This window comes from Hoplias malabaricus, chromosome 14 (assembly GCF_029633855.1).
Source record: "Hoplias malabaricus isolate fHopMal1 chromosome 14, fHopMal1.hap1, whole genome shotgun sequence".
NCBI classification, from domain to species: Eukaryota; Metazoa; Chordata; class Actinopteri; order Characiformes; family Erythrinidae; genus Hoplias; species Hoplias malabaricus.
The window spans coordinates 38,917,639-38,936,025 of NC_089813.1; the positions used below are offsets into that span (position 1 = coordinate 38,917,639).

The 18,387-nt window shown below is 42.5% G+C and overlaps 2 protein-coding genes across 2 annotated transcripts in view; both read left to right on the forward strand.

Annotated features, from left to right (window-relative positions):
• The window catches only part of zap70 (zeta chain of T cell receptor associated protein kinase 70), a 6,926-nt gene extending 6,274 nt beyond the window's left edge, over nt 1-652 (forward strand). The window contains exon 8 of the mRNA XM_066644560.1: nt 1-652. This exon is cut by the window's left edge and continues 50 nt beyond it. Within this exon, the coding sequence (XP_066500657.1) occupies nt 1-68 (68 nt within the window). The 3' untranslated portion in view covers nt 69-652.
• A 966-nt stretch (nt 653-1,618) lies between these two features.
• On the forward strand, nt 1,619-10,248 carry mob3a (MOB kinase activator 3A). Its single transcript, XM_066643988.1, has 4 exons — nt 1,619-1,883; nt 2,798-3,346; nt 8,030-8,232; nt 9,875-10,248. Exons 2-4 carry the CDS (start codon nt 2,929-2,931, stop codon nt 9,902-9,904), a joined length of 651 nt encoding a protein of 216 aa, XP_066500085.1. The 5' UTR covers nt 1,619-1,883; nt 2,798-2,928; the 3' UTR covers nt 9,905-10,248.
• The last annotated feature ends 8,139 nt before the right edge of the window (nt 10,249-18,387 follow it).

Below are 18,387 nucleotides of genomic sequence, written 5' to 3' on the forward strand. Positions count from 1 at the left end.
ACTATTACTCCGTGTCTAAGAAGACAGGAGCTGAAGCAAACACAGAAAACGTGAAACCTGCTAATTAGCCGTTGTCAGGGCCCAGATTAGCGTTTTCACCTCTCTAGCACACCTCACACAGCTCATGAAATAGTTAATAACCTGGTGTGTGGATTCGTGTAAATCAGAGCAGGAACAACACACAAAAAATTATATACTATATATAATTGTTGTAGATCGTGGCCTCCTTGATGTTCCAAATGAAAGTGATATGTCTTTTGTTTCTGAAAAATAAAGGGGCTATTTCTGTCACATCCTGTGTGACATAGTGATGCCAGTTAAGCAGTTTATATTTTCTAGAATGAATGCTTACTTAGGCTTGCTTTTACGTGTCTTTTACAAGAATATTCAAACTATGATTTCAAACTTTGTGCGGCAAACTTAAGAAAGGAAGCTCTGAACATTGCTGTTATGTTGATGTTTGATGGCTAACAAACTATAATAAACAACCCACTTGTTTTTCGCCAAGACCTTTCTCAGGCTGAAGTATGACATCCACAGTTCTCTCTGAACACTGTACTCTCAATTATTTAATGCTTCTGAATGGAGACATTTAATTTTGTTTTTATTTTTTATTTTTTTTATTTTTTTTGTCTTATAATAAATAATAAATTGTGCAAATCTGTGAGTGTTTTAATGCATAATGCACTATATATATATATATATATATATATACGCAGACACAGGGAGAACACACCACACTCCTCACAGACAGTCACCCGGAGGAAACCCACGCAGACACAGAGAGAACACACCACACTCCTCACAGACAGTCACCCGGAGGAAACCCACGCAGACACAGGGAGAACACACCACACTCCTCACAGACAATCACCCGGAGGAAACCCACGCAGACACAGGGAGAACACACCACACTCCTCACAGACAGTCACCCGGAGGAAACCCACGCAGACACAGGGAGAACACACCACACTCCTCACAGACAGTCACCCGGAGCGGGACTCAAACCCAGAGCTGTGACAGAGACACTACCTGCTGCACCACCAGTACATGTATTTAAGCCTCCTATTTATGTATTAAATCTACATTAAATTTATTTCAGTAACCTTAATTGACTCTTAAATTAACAGTAAAATGAATAATAATAACCACAAACAGCAGTCAGAAATACAGTAGGAGTGTACTTACGATTTTGTGAAGGTTAATTATGTGATTCTTTACATAAAGGAATAATTAACCTGTATACGGTGTGTTTAAACGACAGACATCATCTATCCATTTCACTGCATTTATCAGAAATTCTAAACACTTTTTAAACATGGCCACTCCCATTTGGGAGACCCGGTCTATGGAACAGAAAGTGTTTCAGGACTACAAAGCGATATGTGAATAAGTTTGTGCCTATAATAATAATGGTAAAATAACGTTTAAACATAATAATCACTTGCATAAAAATGTGTTGCTAAAATTACTTGAACACCAAGTTAGCAGCACATTTATTAGACGTAAACTCTAGGTTTTTTCTTAACAGAAACAAGGAAATAAACTGACCTTTATTTAGTCTACATCATATTTAATCCTCTTTTTTAAAGCTTTCTGAGTGCACTGTAGGCCCAGTGCTAAGTAGAGGAAGTGTTGCTAATGTTACTGTACTTTATTCAGGGAGGGGCTGAGTGTGTACTTTCCACACAAACTCTATCCTTAACCAGATACTGTGCTAATAACCACTCGGTCACGACACATAATGTAGATTTAAGAGAAAATTTCGTATAGAACACCTTTATTTTGGTCTTTCCGGGGATAATTTTAACGTTAAACGTCGCCCGAAAAGGTGGAGAACATCAAAGCGGAACAAGAAAAGAAAAACTCTCCGAGTCTCTTTGGTAAGTTTGGTTTTAAGATTTTAAAAAGACTGTTAAATGTTAAAATTAGGTAAAATAGCATTTTAGAACAGATATTCGCTTTTAACCTGAGATCAAATGTATTTTAATTTAGCCCTGCATACGTTATTAAAGCTCTTAACACATATTCACCAGGTTCTTTTTGAACTCTCCGGTCCACCTTAAATGGTGCAGCAGTTTAATTCTGGCGCTCGAGGCGCTAGAATGGAACTGCTGCACCATTTAAGGTGGAACGAAAAGTTCAAATAAGGAGGTGTCGCCAACTTAAGCTTCGCGTAACAAGAAACCAAGCTGATTACACGTATATAACATAGACACTATAAAGACCCTCTATAGCGTATAAAACACTTGATACTCGCTTTATAAAGCTATAAACTATGCTTTAATGTATTTACACATATAAGGAGCCAAACAAGGCTCAACTCGAAGGAGTAAAAACCCCCATAAATTCCCTGCAAACATGGATTGTTGGGTTGTTTGGTGATTTCCTGTGTGTAACCTCAAAAGGGTTTAAAGTCCAGTTTCAGGATTAAAATGTGGTGCTCAGAAACTGTTGTGGTTCTATCTTTCTGAAGTAATTTCAGTGTAAAAAAAAATACTTTAGGACTTTCCACTTAATCCAGGATTACAAAGGAATTCACCTTTAAATATGTCTGAGAAAATCAGCTTCTGCTTTCATTATACAGTGCAACTGAAACAGAAAAAGGTGAGTATCATAATACAGTGCCCATAGATGTGTAACACCCACCTCAGCGGAAGCCTCTGATATAACTGGCCGTTTAGGCATCCATAACGATGTCTATTAATACTAAATAATGGGTCGGTTATTATTATTATCACAAGATTCCAAACCCCCTGTCTGTTTTTCTTTTTCTTTCTTGCTCACTCTCCTACAGCCTACGTTCCTTGGACTGCTCACATCTGTCAGTGGCCCTTAGCCCCAGCCTTGAGACGTTTGGTGGTGTCTTTTGTCTCCCTCCGTCCTCATCCTCCGCTCCGACTCTGAAGCAGGACCCAGAACCCGATCATGTCCTTGGCCCTGAAACAAGTCTTTAACAAAGACAGAACGTTCCGTCCGAAGCGGAAGTTCGAGCCGGGGACTCAGCGGTTCGAGCTGCATAAGAAAGCCCAGGCGTCTCTGAACGCAGGTCTGGACCTGAAGCTGGCTGTCCAGCTGCCCCACGGCGAGGACCTGAACGACTGGGTGGCTGTCCATGCGGTGGACTTCTTCAACCGCATCAACCTCATCTACGGCACCATCAGCGACTCCTGCACCGAGCAGAGCTGCCCTGTGATGTCGGGGGGGCCCAAGTACGAGTACCGCTGGCAGGATGAGCACAAGTACAAACGACCCACCGCACTGCCCGCCCCCAAGTACATGAGCCTGCTGATGGACTGGATCGAGGTACAGATCAACAACGAGCACATCTTCCCCACCAATGTCGGTAAGCAGCATATGCACAAAGTCATAGTCCCAAAATATACTCTCCAGTGTTAGTTAGTTAGTTTAAAAATGGCCACTCCCATTTGGGAGACCCGGTCTATGGAACAGAAAGTGTTTCAGGTGTTTTAATTCTTTAACGGTAGACGTTTACACCGTAATATTATTGAGATCTGTTCTGTATTTGGCGAAGAAGAAGGTCATGATGCAACCTCATTGAACTCTACATTCAAATACCATCCAAAGTCTCAAACAGCTGTGCTACATGACACCCAAAGGAACCGACTGCATTTACACCCATTCAGATTTGGCTTCGTGAGGGTAAATTTAACTCCTAAAGAGTCTTTCTAAAGTAAATATATCCCCAGCCTGTGTAAATATAACTGCTGGATATCTTACAGCGCTGGCAGCGACTACCTTATTAAAACGCGGCTAAATACAGAAGCAAACAGCCGCTTCATGGGAGTGCAGCAGCTGTGGCGGGGTGTTTTCAGGGATTACAGCGAACTCCCAAAGGATCCGGCCTTAATTTGTCTCTCTCTCTCATCATTAGCCTAAACCTGGAATCTCCCTGTCCTTATAGGCATCCGAGCATCATCTTTCAAACGGGGTCATTGAGTCCACGCTGGTATATAAATCCTAAGTGTAAACGGATGGAACCTCTCTCTAACCTTTGCAGAGTGGCCTTAATGAATTAGCTTCTGTTACACAGAGCAGTCCTGATGAAAGTGTATTGAAATTGTCACCATTTTGTCTTTTAAAACCCTCTCGGAGACATACAATATTTTGAAAATATTCCCTGATTGCTGATTCCTTCGCTGGAAAATCAAGGGCACTAATCGAGATCTAGATTAAGAAACGGTCCTAATATAGAACACTATGACAGGAACAGGAAATGGCGCTTCTCACTCTTGGCTACACTGAAGTACTATATATATATATATTTATATATGGCCTGCTGTCAAACGTCATTTTATATTTTGGCCACACTATTCATACTCAAAGCATTCTGTGTTCAACAGGAACTGTGTAATAGTGCAATCTATTTAATGTGACTTACCCCCTCAAGAAAAGCCAGAACCTATTTTCTGTCTTGTTTTTAGTTGCAAGGCACCTAATGGAGCTGGCTTCTTACTCACTCATTCACTGACTTCCACCACAGGGGGCACTATTTCTCACATAGTCACTCACATTTAAGAAGTGCTGCACTAGGGGTTACATTTGTTGTCACCCTGGCTTTAGGTCTGTTCCAGTTCATCATACATCATATACTATATATATACACTATACTGTGTACTGGGATATATTTAACTAGCTAAATATTACATTTTTTGCAATATAGCCCACCTCAACTGAACCGGAACTGAAATGATAGAATTAATGTCTGTCTAAGAGTCTTAACATTGGGACTAAGAATCATTGGCTTGGTATGTGCACTGTAAAAAAAAAAATACGTACAATTTACGGTAAAAAAAACGGTCAGCTTTTGTTGCTAGAATTTCAACGTAAAATATACAATCACGTTTTTGGCAATCTTACATTTAAGAACTTTTCTGTAAAAAAAAAAAACAGATATACGCCATAAAAAAGCCATAGTATTTACATAAAAATAACAAAGAAACATTGTTTTGCCCTAAAATTAACATGTAAATTGTGTGACAAATGAGAGAATGAAGACTGAGATATATTCATTCATTCATTATCTGTAACCCTTATCCAGTTCAGGGTCGTGGTGGGTCCAGAGCCTACCTGGAATCATTGGGCACAAGGCGGGAATACACCCTGGAGGGGGCGCCAATCCTTCACAGGGCGTCACACACACACACATTCACTCACACACTCACACCTACTGACAACTTTTGAGTCGCCAATCCACCTACCAACGTGTGTTTTTGGACCGTGGGAGGAAACCGGAGCACCTGGAGGAAACCCACGCAGACACAGGGAGAACACACCTCCTCACAGACAGTCAATCGAACCCACAATCTCCAGGCCCCTGGAGCTGTGTGACTGCGACACCTACCTGCTGCGCCACTGTGTCGCCTGAGATATAGCCGTATTTAAATAAAGCCAAACCGCATCCTATATTCAGCCCTGAAAATCTGAGAAAATATGGAGGAGCAAGGCATGCTGGGAGCTCCCTAATGAGTCTCAGCTCCTCCCAGTCCTTGGACACTTGTATCGTCCCCTAATGGCTTGTGTGTTTAACAGTGAAATTATGTATATTTTACAGTATTTATTTTGGCTGATAAAAGTATTTACGGTATTCCACTGTTAAAAAACCGTTTTCCACCGTAAAATTCACATTTTTTAGTGCATAATAAGACTTTAAGTCAAGTCACGTAGCTTGGAGCCATGCCATAAAGAGATTTGTAAACGATGTAGAATAACAGTAAAGAATTAAAACAGAAGTAAAAGAATGTTAAGCAAATACTACATAGTTTTGCTGATATTTTTGTTAAACACAACACCGTGTGTCTTTGGCCAGTACTGAGATGCACTCTGACACTGTGAGGCTGTGCTGGATATTCTCCGCTATAAAACAGCAGCTTCACAAAATAGTAAAAGACCTGGTGAATAGGGATTAGTCTCAAACGGAGAAAACGTGACACCGTGCTAATGTAAATGTTTGACATTTTAAACAGTTCATAAATCTATTTATTCGTATCCGAGTCGTATTTTAACCCCATGAAGGTGGCCTTGGTCGACTGAACAGCGACCGATATAGCAGTGGGGGGTTTTGCTGTGTGGTTTTAACGCAGTGTGTTGCAAAGTATACGTCCTGTTTAGTGAGAAAGCGAAGAGGAAGTCGCAGGGGATGACGAAAAAAACCCAGAGACATCCTGGTTGACATCACAAGTTTTAATATGTCCAATGCAAGAAACATGTAAAGGCCTTGATAAAGAATCTCTGCTGCAAAAAGGTTTGCTTTAGTGCCGCTGCGCGAGAGGATTTCACACAGAGGCATTGCCTCATTAGAGTGTATAACAGGTTGAACGTCCTAGCTCTCACCTGGTCAGCTCTGAGCGGCTGCTGTGGTGGTTGTGGTGATGTTTCAGCTGTACCACTGCTCATGTTCTAATAAGCTGCCTGCAGCAACATGCTTGAGCACGTACAGTCACTTAGTCCACAGTGTCACCCTGAAACATTTGTGTCTGAGCAAATGTCTCTTCTCCTGTCTCTGGCTTATATTAAAATAATCAGGAGTGTTTTGACTGTTTCTCTCAATCATCACACACTTGACTTGAGTTTTTAAATACGTTCTAATACCTTTGCTTATTAGTGATTCATATCAGGATTTTTTTTTTGCTGGTGAAATTGTAATATGATGTAAATAGATGCTGGAAAATGAACAATGGGATAGCAAGTTTTAACACTACCCTAGATACTACCACCTATTACTTTGTTGGCCTGCCACAACAGCTGTTGCAGGTGGTGTCTCTGTCACAGCTCCAGGGTCCTGGATGGGTCTGCGTGGGTTTCCTCCGGGTGACTGTCTGTGAGGAGTGTGGTGTGTTCTCCCTGTGTCTGCGTGGGTTTCCTCCGGGTGACTGTCTGTGAGGAGTGTGGTGTGTTCTCCCTGTGTCTGCGTGGGTTTCCTCCGGGTGACTGTCTGTGAGGAGTGTGGTGTGTTCTCTCTGTGTCTGCGTGGGTTTCCTCTGGGTGACTGTCTGTGAGGAGTGTGGTGTGTTCTCCCTGTGTCTGCGTGGGTTTCCTCTGGGTGACTGTCTGTGAGGAGTGTGGTGTGTTCTCTCTGTGTCTGCGTGGGTTTCCTCTGGGTGACTGTCTGTGAGGAGTGTGGTGTGTTCTCCCAGTGTCTGCGTGGGTTTCCTCCGGGTGACTGTCTGTGAGGAGTGTGGTGTGTTCTCTCTGTGTCTGCGTGGGTTTCCTCCGGGTGACTGTCTGTGAGGAGTGTGGTGTGTTCTCTCTGTGTCTGCGTGGGTTTCCTCTGGGTGACTGTCTGTGAAGAGTGTGGTGTGTTCTCCCAGTGTCTGCGTGGGTTTCCTCCGGGTGACTGTCTGTGAGGAGTGTGGTGTGTTCTCTCTGTGTCTGCGTGGGTTTCCTCTGGGTGACTGTCTGTGAGGAGTGTGGTGTGTTCTCTCTGTGTCTGCGTGGGTTTCCTCCGGGTGACTGTCTGTGAGGAGTGTGGTGTGTTCTCTCTGTGTCTGCGTGGGTTTCCTCTGGGTGACTGTCTGTGAAGAGTGTGGTGTGTTCTCTCTGTGTCTGCGTGGGTTTCCTCCGGGTGCTCCGGTTTCCTCCCACGCTCCAAAAAAACACGTTGGTAGGTGGATTGACGACTCAAAAGTGTGAATGTGTGAGTGTGTGTCACCCTGTAAAGGACTGGTGCCCCTTCCAGCCTTGCACCACTGATTCTGGGTAGTCTCCGGACCCACCGCGACCCTGAACTGGATAAGGGTTACAGACAGTGAATAAATGTGTGAATGAATGATATAAAGATCATAATTATACAATTATACCCTTTTATACAGTTAATGTGATTATTCAGACAATGCTATTTCAGTATAAACATGTTTAAATATACTAAATAAATGCTATAAAACAGATTATTTGTGATATAAAAGCCCCAGAACAGGGACAGAACCAGAGGACGGAGCAGAGTCTCTGTCACTCTTTTGGTCGTGTTTTTGTCAGTGACCTGAGCATGTGTTTCTCTCTCCTCCTGCAGGTACTCCCTTCCCCAAGAGCTTCATGCAAGTAGCCAAGAAGATCCTGTCGCGCTTGTTCCGCGTATTTGTTCACGTGTACATACACCACTTCGACCGCGTGAGTCACATGGGAGCGGAGGCACACGTCAACACCTGTTACAAGCATTTCTACTACTTCGTTACTGAATTCAGCCTCATAGACCAAAAGGAACTGGAGCCTCTGGTGAGTGTGTGTGTGTGTGTGTGTGTGTGTGTGTGTGTGTACAGATCCTGTTACTGATCTCAGCTCTGTCAGCTGTTTGTTTGCAATGTAAATCTCAGGGCTCTTGAAGATACTAACTGCAGAAGTGCTTTGGGAAAAGTGCTGCAGAATCAACATCATTTAAATGTGACTCTGCAGTACACTGCCGACCTCTTCAGGGTTATGACCTGCCTGCACCCAGACACAAGCGTGGGCTCGAGACCCACTGCAGCTCTAATCAAGATGAAGTGGTTACAGAACAAATATCAATGAGTGAATGAATGAGTGATTTCAACACATATGAAGTACATTAACCCTCTGTGGTAGAAGAACGTGCCGGTGCGTCACTTTAGCTGTTGCATTCGTCTCATCGTCCCTCGACTACAGCACGACAGGATCGTGCTCACAACTCCACCAGTAATAGCCCACACTAGGTATTGAGCATGGTGATTATAGGCTCTTGTGCAGCTGCTTAAGAGCTTCATTCTGTTGGTCAGTGTTTTTGTATGTAGAGGTATTCCTTTGTCACCAGTAGGTGAACCTTGAAGTTGAAGTGAAGGATGATACAGTCATTAGAAGGAAGTGCCTGGATACATTTGGACATGTGCTGTATTTTATTCATTCATTCATTCATTCTCTGAAGCAGCACCTGGAGGACACCTGCAGACACTGAGAGAACACACCACACTCCACACAGACAGACAAGGATTGAACCCACAACCCCAGAGCTCTGGAGCTGTTTGGCAAATGGGGAAATTCATCTGAATTGCAGCTAGTGCAGTGCAGCACTTATTTCAGTGTATTGTTGTACCTTCTGGGGCGGCACGGTGGTGCAGCAGATAGTGTCGCAGTCACACAGCTCCAGGGGCCTAGAGGTTGTGGGTTTGATTCCCGCTCCGGGTGACTGTCTGTGAGGAGTGTGGTGTGTTCTCCCTGTGTCTGCGTGGGTTTCCTCAGGGTGACTGTCTGTGAGGAGTGTGGTGTGTTCTCCCTGTGTCTGCGTGGGTTTCCTCCGGGTGACTGTCTGTGAGGAGTGTGGTGTGTTCTCCCTGTGTCTGCATGGGTTTCCTCCGGGTGACTGTCTATGAGGAGTGTGGTGTGTTCTCCCTGTGTCTGCGTGGGTTTCCTCCGGGTGACTGACTGTGAGGAGTGTGGTGTGTTCTCCCTGTGTCTGTGTGGGTTTTCTCCAGATGCTCCGATTTCCAAGTCCACAGTCCAAAAACACACGTTGGTAGGTGGATTGGCGACTCAAAAGTGTCTGTAGGTGTGAGTGAATGTGTGTGTGTGTGTTGCCCTGTGAAGGACTGGCGCCCCCTCCAGGGTGTATTCCCACCTTGCGCCCAATGATTCCAGGTAGGCTCTGGACACACCGCGACCCTGAACTGGATAAGGGTTACAGATAATGAATGAATGAATGAATGTTGTACCTTTTGAAGTGTGTATTCTTGTTTGTATGTACATTAAACTTGGTTAACTTTAGCGTATTAAGCACCTGCTTATTTTCTATTTGTAAGTCAAACTTCCCTTGGTTCCGATGTTTGAACTGTGAGTGTGTGATCTCCATGTCTGAGTGTTTGTTTGCTGTATAACGAAGACTTAACTTCCTTGTTTTCTGTCTGAACAGAAAGAGATGACGACACGGATGTGCCACTGAAGCGGAGACCACTTTCGAGTGTCGATTACATTCCACACGGACCATCGAATACCGACCACTAAAACATTATGTAAAGAATAGCAATGAAAACCAAAGAAGTTTCAGAAGACTTTATTTTTATACATGTTTAAAATAGTGGGGAAATTCTATTTAGCAAGAAACATGTTATCTGTCCCCTGCTCTCTTTACTGTAAAGGAGAATATTTTTTACTAGAATCAGTGTTAGTAATTTTGATTTTATTTCCCTAAATTTTACTCTAAAGCATTTCAACTTTCCTGTACTTTTTTACTGTCTTAAGCATACAGATTATATTTATATTTATGTATGTGTTTGGGACATTAAATATATTCTGACAAAATGGCTTGCCGTTTTCCACTGATCTGACCATTGCTTAACTGCTTCTGTTACTTCAGCCGTGCTGTGTGGTGTAAGAGTGATATCTGTTAACAGTACAGTTAGATTTTTGCTTGCTCTGTTTCATTACGGCTGCAGTGGGATTTCAGCTCCGTTGCAACACGGTGAACTGACACATTATTTTCCCCAGGTGTACAGTAAAATACACCCAGGGCTTTCAGGACTTTAACTTACAGTTCTGTGCCAAAGTTAGAATAACATTAGAATATTCATTCATTCATTCAATATCTGTAACCCTTATCCAGTTCAGGGTTGTGGTGGGTCCAGAGTCTACCTGGAATAATTGGGCGCAAGGCGGGAATACACCCTGGAGGGGGCGCCAGTCCTTCACAGGGCAACACACACTCACACATTCACACCTACGGACACTTTTGAGTCTCCAATCCACCTACCAACGTGTGTTTTTGGACTGTGGGAGAAAACCGAAGCACCCAGAGGAAACCCACGCAGACACAGGGAGGACACAACACACTCCTCACAGACAGTCACCCGGAGGAAACCCACGCAGACACAGAGAGAACACACCACACTCCTCACAGACAGTCACTCGGAGGAAACCCACACAGACAAAGGGAGAACACACCACACTCCTCACAGACAGTCACCCGGAGGAAACCCACACAGACAAAGGGAGAACACACCACACTCCTCACAGACAGTCACTCGGAGGAAACCCACACAGACACAGGGAGAACACACCACACTCCTCACAGACAGTCACCCGGAGTGGGCATCGAACCCACAACCTCCAGGTCCCTGGAGTTGTGTGACTGCGCCACCGTGCCACCCCTAGAATATTATATATATATATATATATTTCTAAAAAGGTTCAAAACAGTTAGAAACACACTTGGAAAAAAAAGGTCTTCACTCCAACTATAGCATTATGACATTTGTCCTTATTTTGTTCTTTATAAACTGCTGAACAGATCACACTGTGTGTTAATTTACACATGGTTTTTAAGTGTCAGTATCAAACATTTCAACATTAAACTACATCATCCAGCCACAAGCATTATGACCATGCTCTTGTTTCAACATTCACTGTGCAGTCTCTCAGCTCCATTGAGTCTAAGGAAGCTCTTGGTAGTTCTACAATTACAGAACAAATAGTTTAAAGAACAGAGTGAAAGGGGCAAGTAAATGGATGGACTACAGTCTGCAACTGCAGAACTGCTGCTGCTCTAGGGTCAGTGAAGCGAGTGTACAAACAAATATCTGACTTTAATGTTGTGGATGGGCAATGTTTATAACAGTAAAATTATTTAGTGCATAATTTTAGGTTTCTCTTACACAACTATAATTTATTTGATGATACACTTCTTCGGAGTGTCCCAAAAGTAGAAAAGAAACAGATATAAACAAAATGGTGATCCAACTTTAGACAGAAGCTGTGGGGCAAATGGGAACCAAGGACCATTTTTCCTTTTTTTTTTTTTGGGACTTCCTGTAGAATGGATAAACAAACCTGAGACTTGTAGTGGTGTTGTCCTCTAGGTGGTGCTACAGTCACGAAAATCAAGTCTTGAGTGTGAACTGTTGCAGGAATAACGAAATCAGTCCTTATCTGATCTGTGGTTAGGCAACAAAATTCAGAGGTCAGTTATTGCTCTACACAACAACTCAGCAGCGTTATAAATGACTCTGAAATGATGTTGTCTTTAGGACAGAAAGCAAGTGTTATGAAGTGTGGCTGAACAAAGCTGTAGACATTAAAAGTAATGATCTCCTCGGGGATTGGAGGTGATGGAGGAAGATGATAATGAGCGACAACAAACATGGACAGAGATAATAAACAATGTTTGTTTTTTTATCATTGCTGTGCAGACTGGGTGAAACTGGAGGTCAAACAAAACAGTCCAGAAGGTGGCTTCTGACGACATGTGGCCCAAGTTTGGAGTCCATGAGGTCAATTCAAGTGCTGTTATTCCATATGAAGTGTGGGCCATGAGATATGAGCCAAACCATGGTCTAAATAATGTCGCTGTTGGGTGCTTGTGCCATTAAAATGCATTCAAATACTTTAAAAATAACAGTAATGTGAGGAACTTCTGTTTAGGCATTAGTAAGCATTACTACAATTATGACTTAGCATCTTCTATTTATTATATATCAATGGGATTTCATTAATACAAATCACAAAACGGTAAACTACAATCCAATATTTTATGTCAATGGAAGAGGATGTGTTTTCCATTTAGGAAATCACCACAGGATGCACCTGACTACATCATTAGTATTAGCTATTAGCTTACAAACATCGACTTGTTGCTAATTTTAACTACTTTAAACCATATATGTTGATTAAATGTGTTTAATTGGTGTAGAAATCATTTACACGTTGGATTTAGGTTCCTTCACTGCACGTTTTAAATGTAAATAACCAGTGTGAGTGAACACTCGTTGGTACGGTCTCCACGGCAACACAGAGGTTTCCAGAACCTATGCTAAGCTAGCGTAGCTTAGCTTCTCGCTGTGAAATGTGAATATAAATAGCTGTATTTAACTTCACATTTTACAACAAGTAAAGCTAAATTTTAGCCTGGTAAAAGCCAAAAGTTTAACTTGAGTTAGTGACCTAATAAATGGATAGCAGTAATTACAACAGCAATTTACACTCTGTCCTTAAAAGACCCTAAAAATCCCTGTCTTTATTCAGCTTCATTAACATTAGAACTATCCCAGTAAACAAGGAACATCCCTGGACGTTCAAAATAGGTCTAAAAGTAGTCTGTCCGTCAAGGACATATTTTAAACGTCAATGGACGTCCAAAATCCATCTTAATAAGTTAGTTATCAAGTGGTGACCAATCGATAACGTCAGTGGACGTTCAAAACGCGTTTTATACAAGTAATTTATTTCGGGACCAATTATTAACGTCAATGGACGTCCAAAATACGTCTAATAGTCGTCTTTTCAATGTCTGTGTTTGAACGTCTTTTCAACTTTCATTTTAACCTTAAGAGAACGTTGATTAGACGGCAGTCATTACGTTACTTCAACATTGAATCAACGGCTAAATGTTTACTGGGATTCTAAGAAGGCTATACACTACAGAAACATTGCTGTGAAGACTTCATGGCATGGAGCCATGGGAATAGTGATCATGATGCTGGATCACAGACACAACTCTTAACACACCCCAAAGAGAACTAAATCACCTCACAGAACTAATTTCCTCTGGTTCGCAGCCCAAGGCCTGGGGCCTTCACACATTTTTGACCCACACTCGGCAAAGGGCATGGTCTCCACGTGAGCTGCTCAAGCATTTCCCATTGCCACTGGTAGTTTCTGTGTGTGCACAACTGTGTCCATGTATCCACAATGGGCTCTCCTTAGACTAGCTAAAGTCACTAACAACTTGTGATTACCAAGTTCTGGACGTGTCGTTTCATTTAAGGTTTAGAAATAAGAAACGGGATATGGTGTTGTGGTTTGAATTAAAAGCAGTGTAGTGTACAATCTGAGTCCTGTTGGACAACATCTGAACACGAGCTAGCTTTTCAAAGCTGCATTCACAGCTTGGCCTCAGAACTGGGAGTTGTATGAGACCTCAGGATGTGTGTATCAGCATCACACCCCCACAAAGTGCACAATCAGAGAATGTAAATGGATTTAGCTGAAATCCAGGAACCAAGCGTCCTGGTTTTGATTGAATCTGAGGGCAAGGAAATATTTTCAATTGCAATTAGCGCAATAAGAGCAACAACACCACCTCAGTTAGACGTGGTAAAGATTGTTTAGTGAATAGATTAGTACGTTTGAACATTTTACAGCACAAAATTAGAAAAGCTGACATGAAAAAAATAAAGCATCACTTTATTATTTGCATTCTCCATACCATAGTGTTGCCATTATTGAACAGTCTCTCTCTCTCTCTCTCTCTCTCTCACTCACTAAAGCACACACACACACACACACCCTCCATAAAGCACTAAAAGGTTTTATGTTGGTGTCTAATGAGCCCACTCCTCCCTCGAATCCTGTTTCTCTTTCTTTGTTGTCTAGAAGTCTCACTCTCTTTTCTCTGTTCTCCATATCTCTAATTCCTTGCATTCTTTCTGTTTTTTCTCTTTCTCTCTAGTTTTACCCCCTGACCTTCCCCTCTCTCTCTCTTTCTCTCTCTCTCTCGTGTGTTACGTGCGCGATGTGTGTGTTAGTGTGTGTGTGTGTGTGTGTGTGCGTGCGGCTTGTTTTTTGTGCTAATGTGTCTTTCCTGTATCTGGAACGTTCCGGACCAATCCGGAAAAGAGGAAACGACACGACGCGGCGGAGGGGCGTGGCCATGACGTCACACTGCTGTTCTGCAGACTAGTGCAGTCTGGTGAAGAGTTGCATCAGACACACTGGGGTTTACTGCGTTTATTTATTTATGTGTGTGTTTTGGAGATACAGGATTGATTCTTATTATCTCACCTGAACACACAGCTCTTATTCAGCAGTCTGAGTTGATCCAGAAAGGAAAGCTTTGTTCACAGTCTGGAAAATCCCTCCCATTCACAACATTGAGCAGTCCATGTTTAGGATTTCAGTTACTGCCAATTTGTGTGGACACTTTTTGTATTTTACCTTCTATATTAATAACGCTGTTTATTTTTTAATCACTACTTACAGTCTCTCATAGTAGTGCATTTCTAATCAAGTTCATTGGCCTTTATAATACCATCTGTTTAATATTTGCCTACACATATTAATTTATTCAGCTGATGATTTTTTTCTATACATCAGACAACAAGATATATTAATAAGTGGTGGAGGCTGTGAGGAGTGTGGTGTGTTCTCTCTGTGTCTGCGTGGGTTTCCTCCGGGTGACTGTCTGTGAGGAGTGTGGTGTGTTCTCTCTGTGTCTGTGTGGGTTTCCTCCGGGTGACTGTCTGTGAGGAGTGTGGTGTGTTCTCTCTGTGTCTGTGTGGGTTTCCTCCGGGTGACTGTCTGTGAGGAGTGTGGTGTGTTCTCTCTGTGTCTGTGTGGGTTTCCTCCGGGTGACTGTCTGTGAGGAGTGTGGTGTGTTCTCTCTGTGTCCGCGTGGGTTTCCTCCGGTTGCTCCAATTTCCTCCCACAGTCCAAAAACACACGTTGGTAGGTGGATTGGTGACTCAAAAGTGTCCGTAGGTGTGAGTGTGTGAGTGAATGTTTGAGTGTGTGTGTTGCCCTGTGAAGGACTGGCGCCCCCTCCAGTGTGTATTCCCGCCTTGCGCCCAATGATTCCAGGTAGGCTCTGGACCCACCGCGACCCTGAACTGGATAAGGGTTACAGATAATGAATGAACAAATGAATAATATATGTCATAGATATAAAAATTACCCTCATTGTAGAAAACTCCAAACTAAGGATCTACAATGAACCATTTCACACCAAACACTGAAATCCTAAATGACTGAACTGTGCGGAAATGAAGAAAAATGAGTGGGATTCCTGTTGAATTTCTCTGCTCTGCGTCCTTTACCACAGTCCTACTTCTGTTGGCCGGTCAGCGACCCTGCTCTCCAGCCTTTGCGCTCGGCTTGTTGTCAACACGACTGGGAATTGCATCATGTGTTTCTCCCTCCGTGAGCAGTGCACAGCGGTGCTTTGCGCAATGTTTGCTTCTGTTTTCAGACTGGTGCCTGTGGGCCAGAAAGTTCAAATACAGAGAGAGAGAGAGAGAGAGAGAGAGAGAGAGAGAGAGAGAGAGAGAGAAGAGGGAGGTATAGAGAGAGAGAGAGAGAGAAGGAGGGAGGTATAGAGAGAGAGAGAGTCACAAGATGTTCCTCTTTATTAAGTGGCCTTACACGGTCAGGGAGGGATAAAGTAGGATTTGCTGGACGAGTTGAAGGAAAGGAAAACCAGGAGTGGCCTGTAAGCAGTGGGGGTTAGTTTCACTCGTATTTCATAGAGAGCGACATGTAGGAATACTTTCCACGTTCTCTGAGTGAATTTCTTTACCTACAGTAACACATTAGATGGACAAAAATATGTGGACATGTGCTAATTCAGAATTCCTTCTAGAAACCTCAGCTCTTTTGTGTAGCCTTTACACTTGATATCAGAACATTGCTGCAAAAATCTGATGCCGTTTAGCCATGAAAACATTAGAGGTGACGTACTGATGTTGGGGGATTAGTTCTGGGCCACAAAAGCCATACCTACTCATTCAAGTCGGTGCTAAATGGAGCTCAAACTCTCCATAGAACAGAGCTAGTGCTCCACAGTCTAGTGCTGGTTGATTTTATATTCACTTACAGACCCTTGCCATTTAGAATGGTGACTTTCAGCTCATATGCAGCTACTTCAAAGCATTCCATGCTTTTTTTTTAGCGATTATGCCCTCTGTGTAGGCACAGTTGAACATCTTTTCCTCAATGGAAGCAGCTGGATTCTGTCATTCCGCAAACTTTTGGACATGTTGTATATAGTCCAATTAATAAATAGTCTCCATTTTTGTTGATATTTGTAGTTTACAGCATCATCTGAACACAGCAGCTGTCCTTCACACTGTGTGACAATTGAACAGCGACGATATTCAGAGTGCAGAATGTGAAAAGGCTAATACATCAGTAATATGTAAACAAGGCCTGGATGATGCTAATACGCTAATCTAGGGAGTGCTAAAGCGTCTGTGTTTGTCCAGAGGAAGGTCGCACCATCTTCCTGCTTCCCTGAAAGAAAATATAGCGTGACATGTTTCATTAACACTGTCGTGAGACTCTCCAGAGCGGCTCGACTTGAGTCAGCTCTCTGTAAAACGTGCCACCAGCACGAGAGAATGAGCAACTCCCTGAACTCCCGGCTTCTCCTCTCAGAAATGCCTTTCCCGTGTTCGTCTTTACAGTGGTTTGTACAGAGGTCATTTCGCAGCACCGCACTCTGCAGGTGTTTACCTCAGTCTGGCTCATGTGATGTTTGAACTGGGATGGAAACTGACATTTACAATGATGACAGTGATTCATGGCACTAAAACACAAACTTCGGCACGGGTCACATTCCTTCGAAATGCTTAAACGTGGTAATGGTTCATGCTTTGGCTTTTGTTTCATATGTGTTTCCTCAGGTGTGTTTTCTAAAGCCACCTTTCTGTGACTGGAAGATGTTTGTCAAATTATTAGAATAAGGATACATTCTCTAAATATTGATTTAGCACCAGAAATACTTTTGAATTTGAAATATTAAGGAAATTATGAGAAAACGTGTTCTCATTTTGGAAACCCAAGTCATTATTTATTAGAAAACACTCATTTATAATGAAACCAGTTATAATTATAGTATTTTTCTTTCAGAAATATTTACCATCCGCTTCTAGGCAGGAATGGGCTTCCTGTAAATGTCTCATTGATTTTATTGTTCAAACTACATGGCTAAGGAGGACATAGAGCCTTTTTCAGCCGGTTCAGTAGCGTTTACGCTAGGACCCAATGCAGCTTATGCTAACACACTTAGCATAGTCTTTTCACCATGGGTGGCTAACTGTGCTAACACCACTTCTAAGAACCTTTCTGGTGTCTTAGATTAATAAAGTGGGGATTCACTAATTGTTTCCTCGTTTGCGTTACTTAACATCACAGCAGAAACCATAACACACTTCAGTCCACTGTGGAAGGACGTGAGGGGATATGCTAACACTTCTGTCCTGCTGTGGAAAAGAATAGCGCCCTGTGGAGCAGTACATAAACATGAGTGAGTATGTGGATTATTCAGTTGTATGAGGTGATTTACATCTTAAAACCCTCCACCAATGTGACTGTGAGATGTGTGTTTTGGGGTGTGTGTTTGTATCAGATTATTAAAATTATATTTTCCCCAAATACATAATTATTACATTTTGCCAAAATAATTATTCATATTTTTAAAAACAAATTTTATTTTGGGTTGTGGTCACCTCTTTGGGGCAAACCCACAATTTTTGAGTGAGTGTATTCAAATGTGTCACTATAGACCAGTCAGAACAAGTTGTGGCATGTCTCCTTCTGAGTCATTTTGATGTTGGGTTCACTGAGGAAATGCCTACTGTGGGTTTTTTACGAAAAATGACACCTATCTTCAGTAAAAATGCTGAACATATCCACATACATACACTGAACTATGAGACT

Coding starts and splice junctions, on each gene's coding strand:
- mob3a (XM_066643988.1), top strand. CDS start 2,929: ATGTCCTTGGCCCTGAAACAAGTCTTTAACAAAGACAGAACGTTCCGT. Junction 3,347..8,029: donor CATCTTCCCCACCAATGTCG/GTAAGCAGCATA, acceptor CTCCTCCTGCAG/GTACTCCCTTCCCCAAGAGC. Junction 8,233..9,874: donor AAAAGGAACTGGAGCCTCTG/GTGAGTGTGTGT, acceptor CTGTCTGAACAG/AAAGAGATGACGACACGGAT.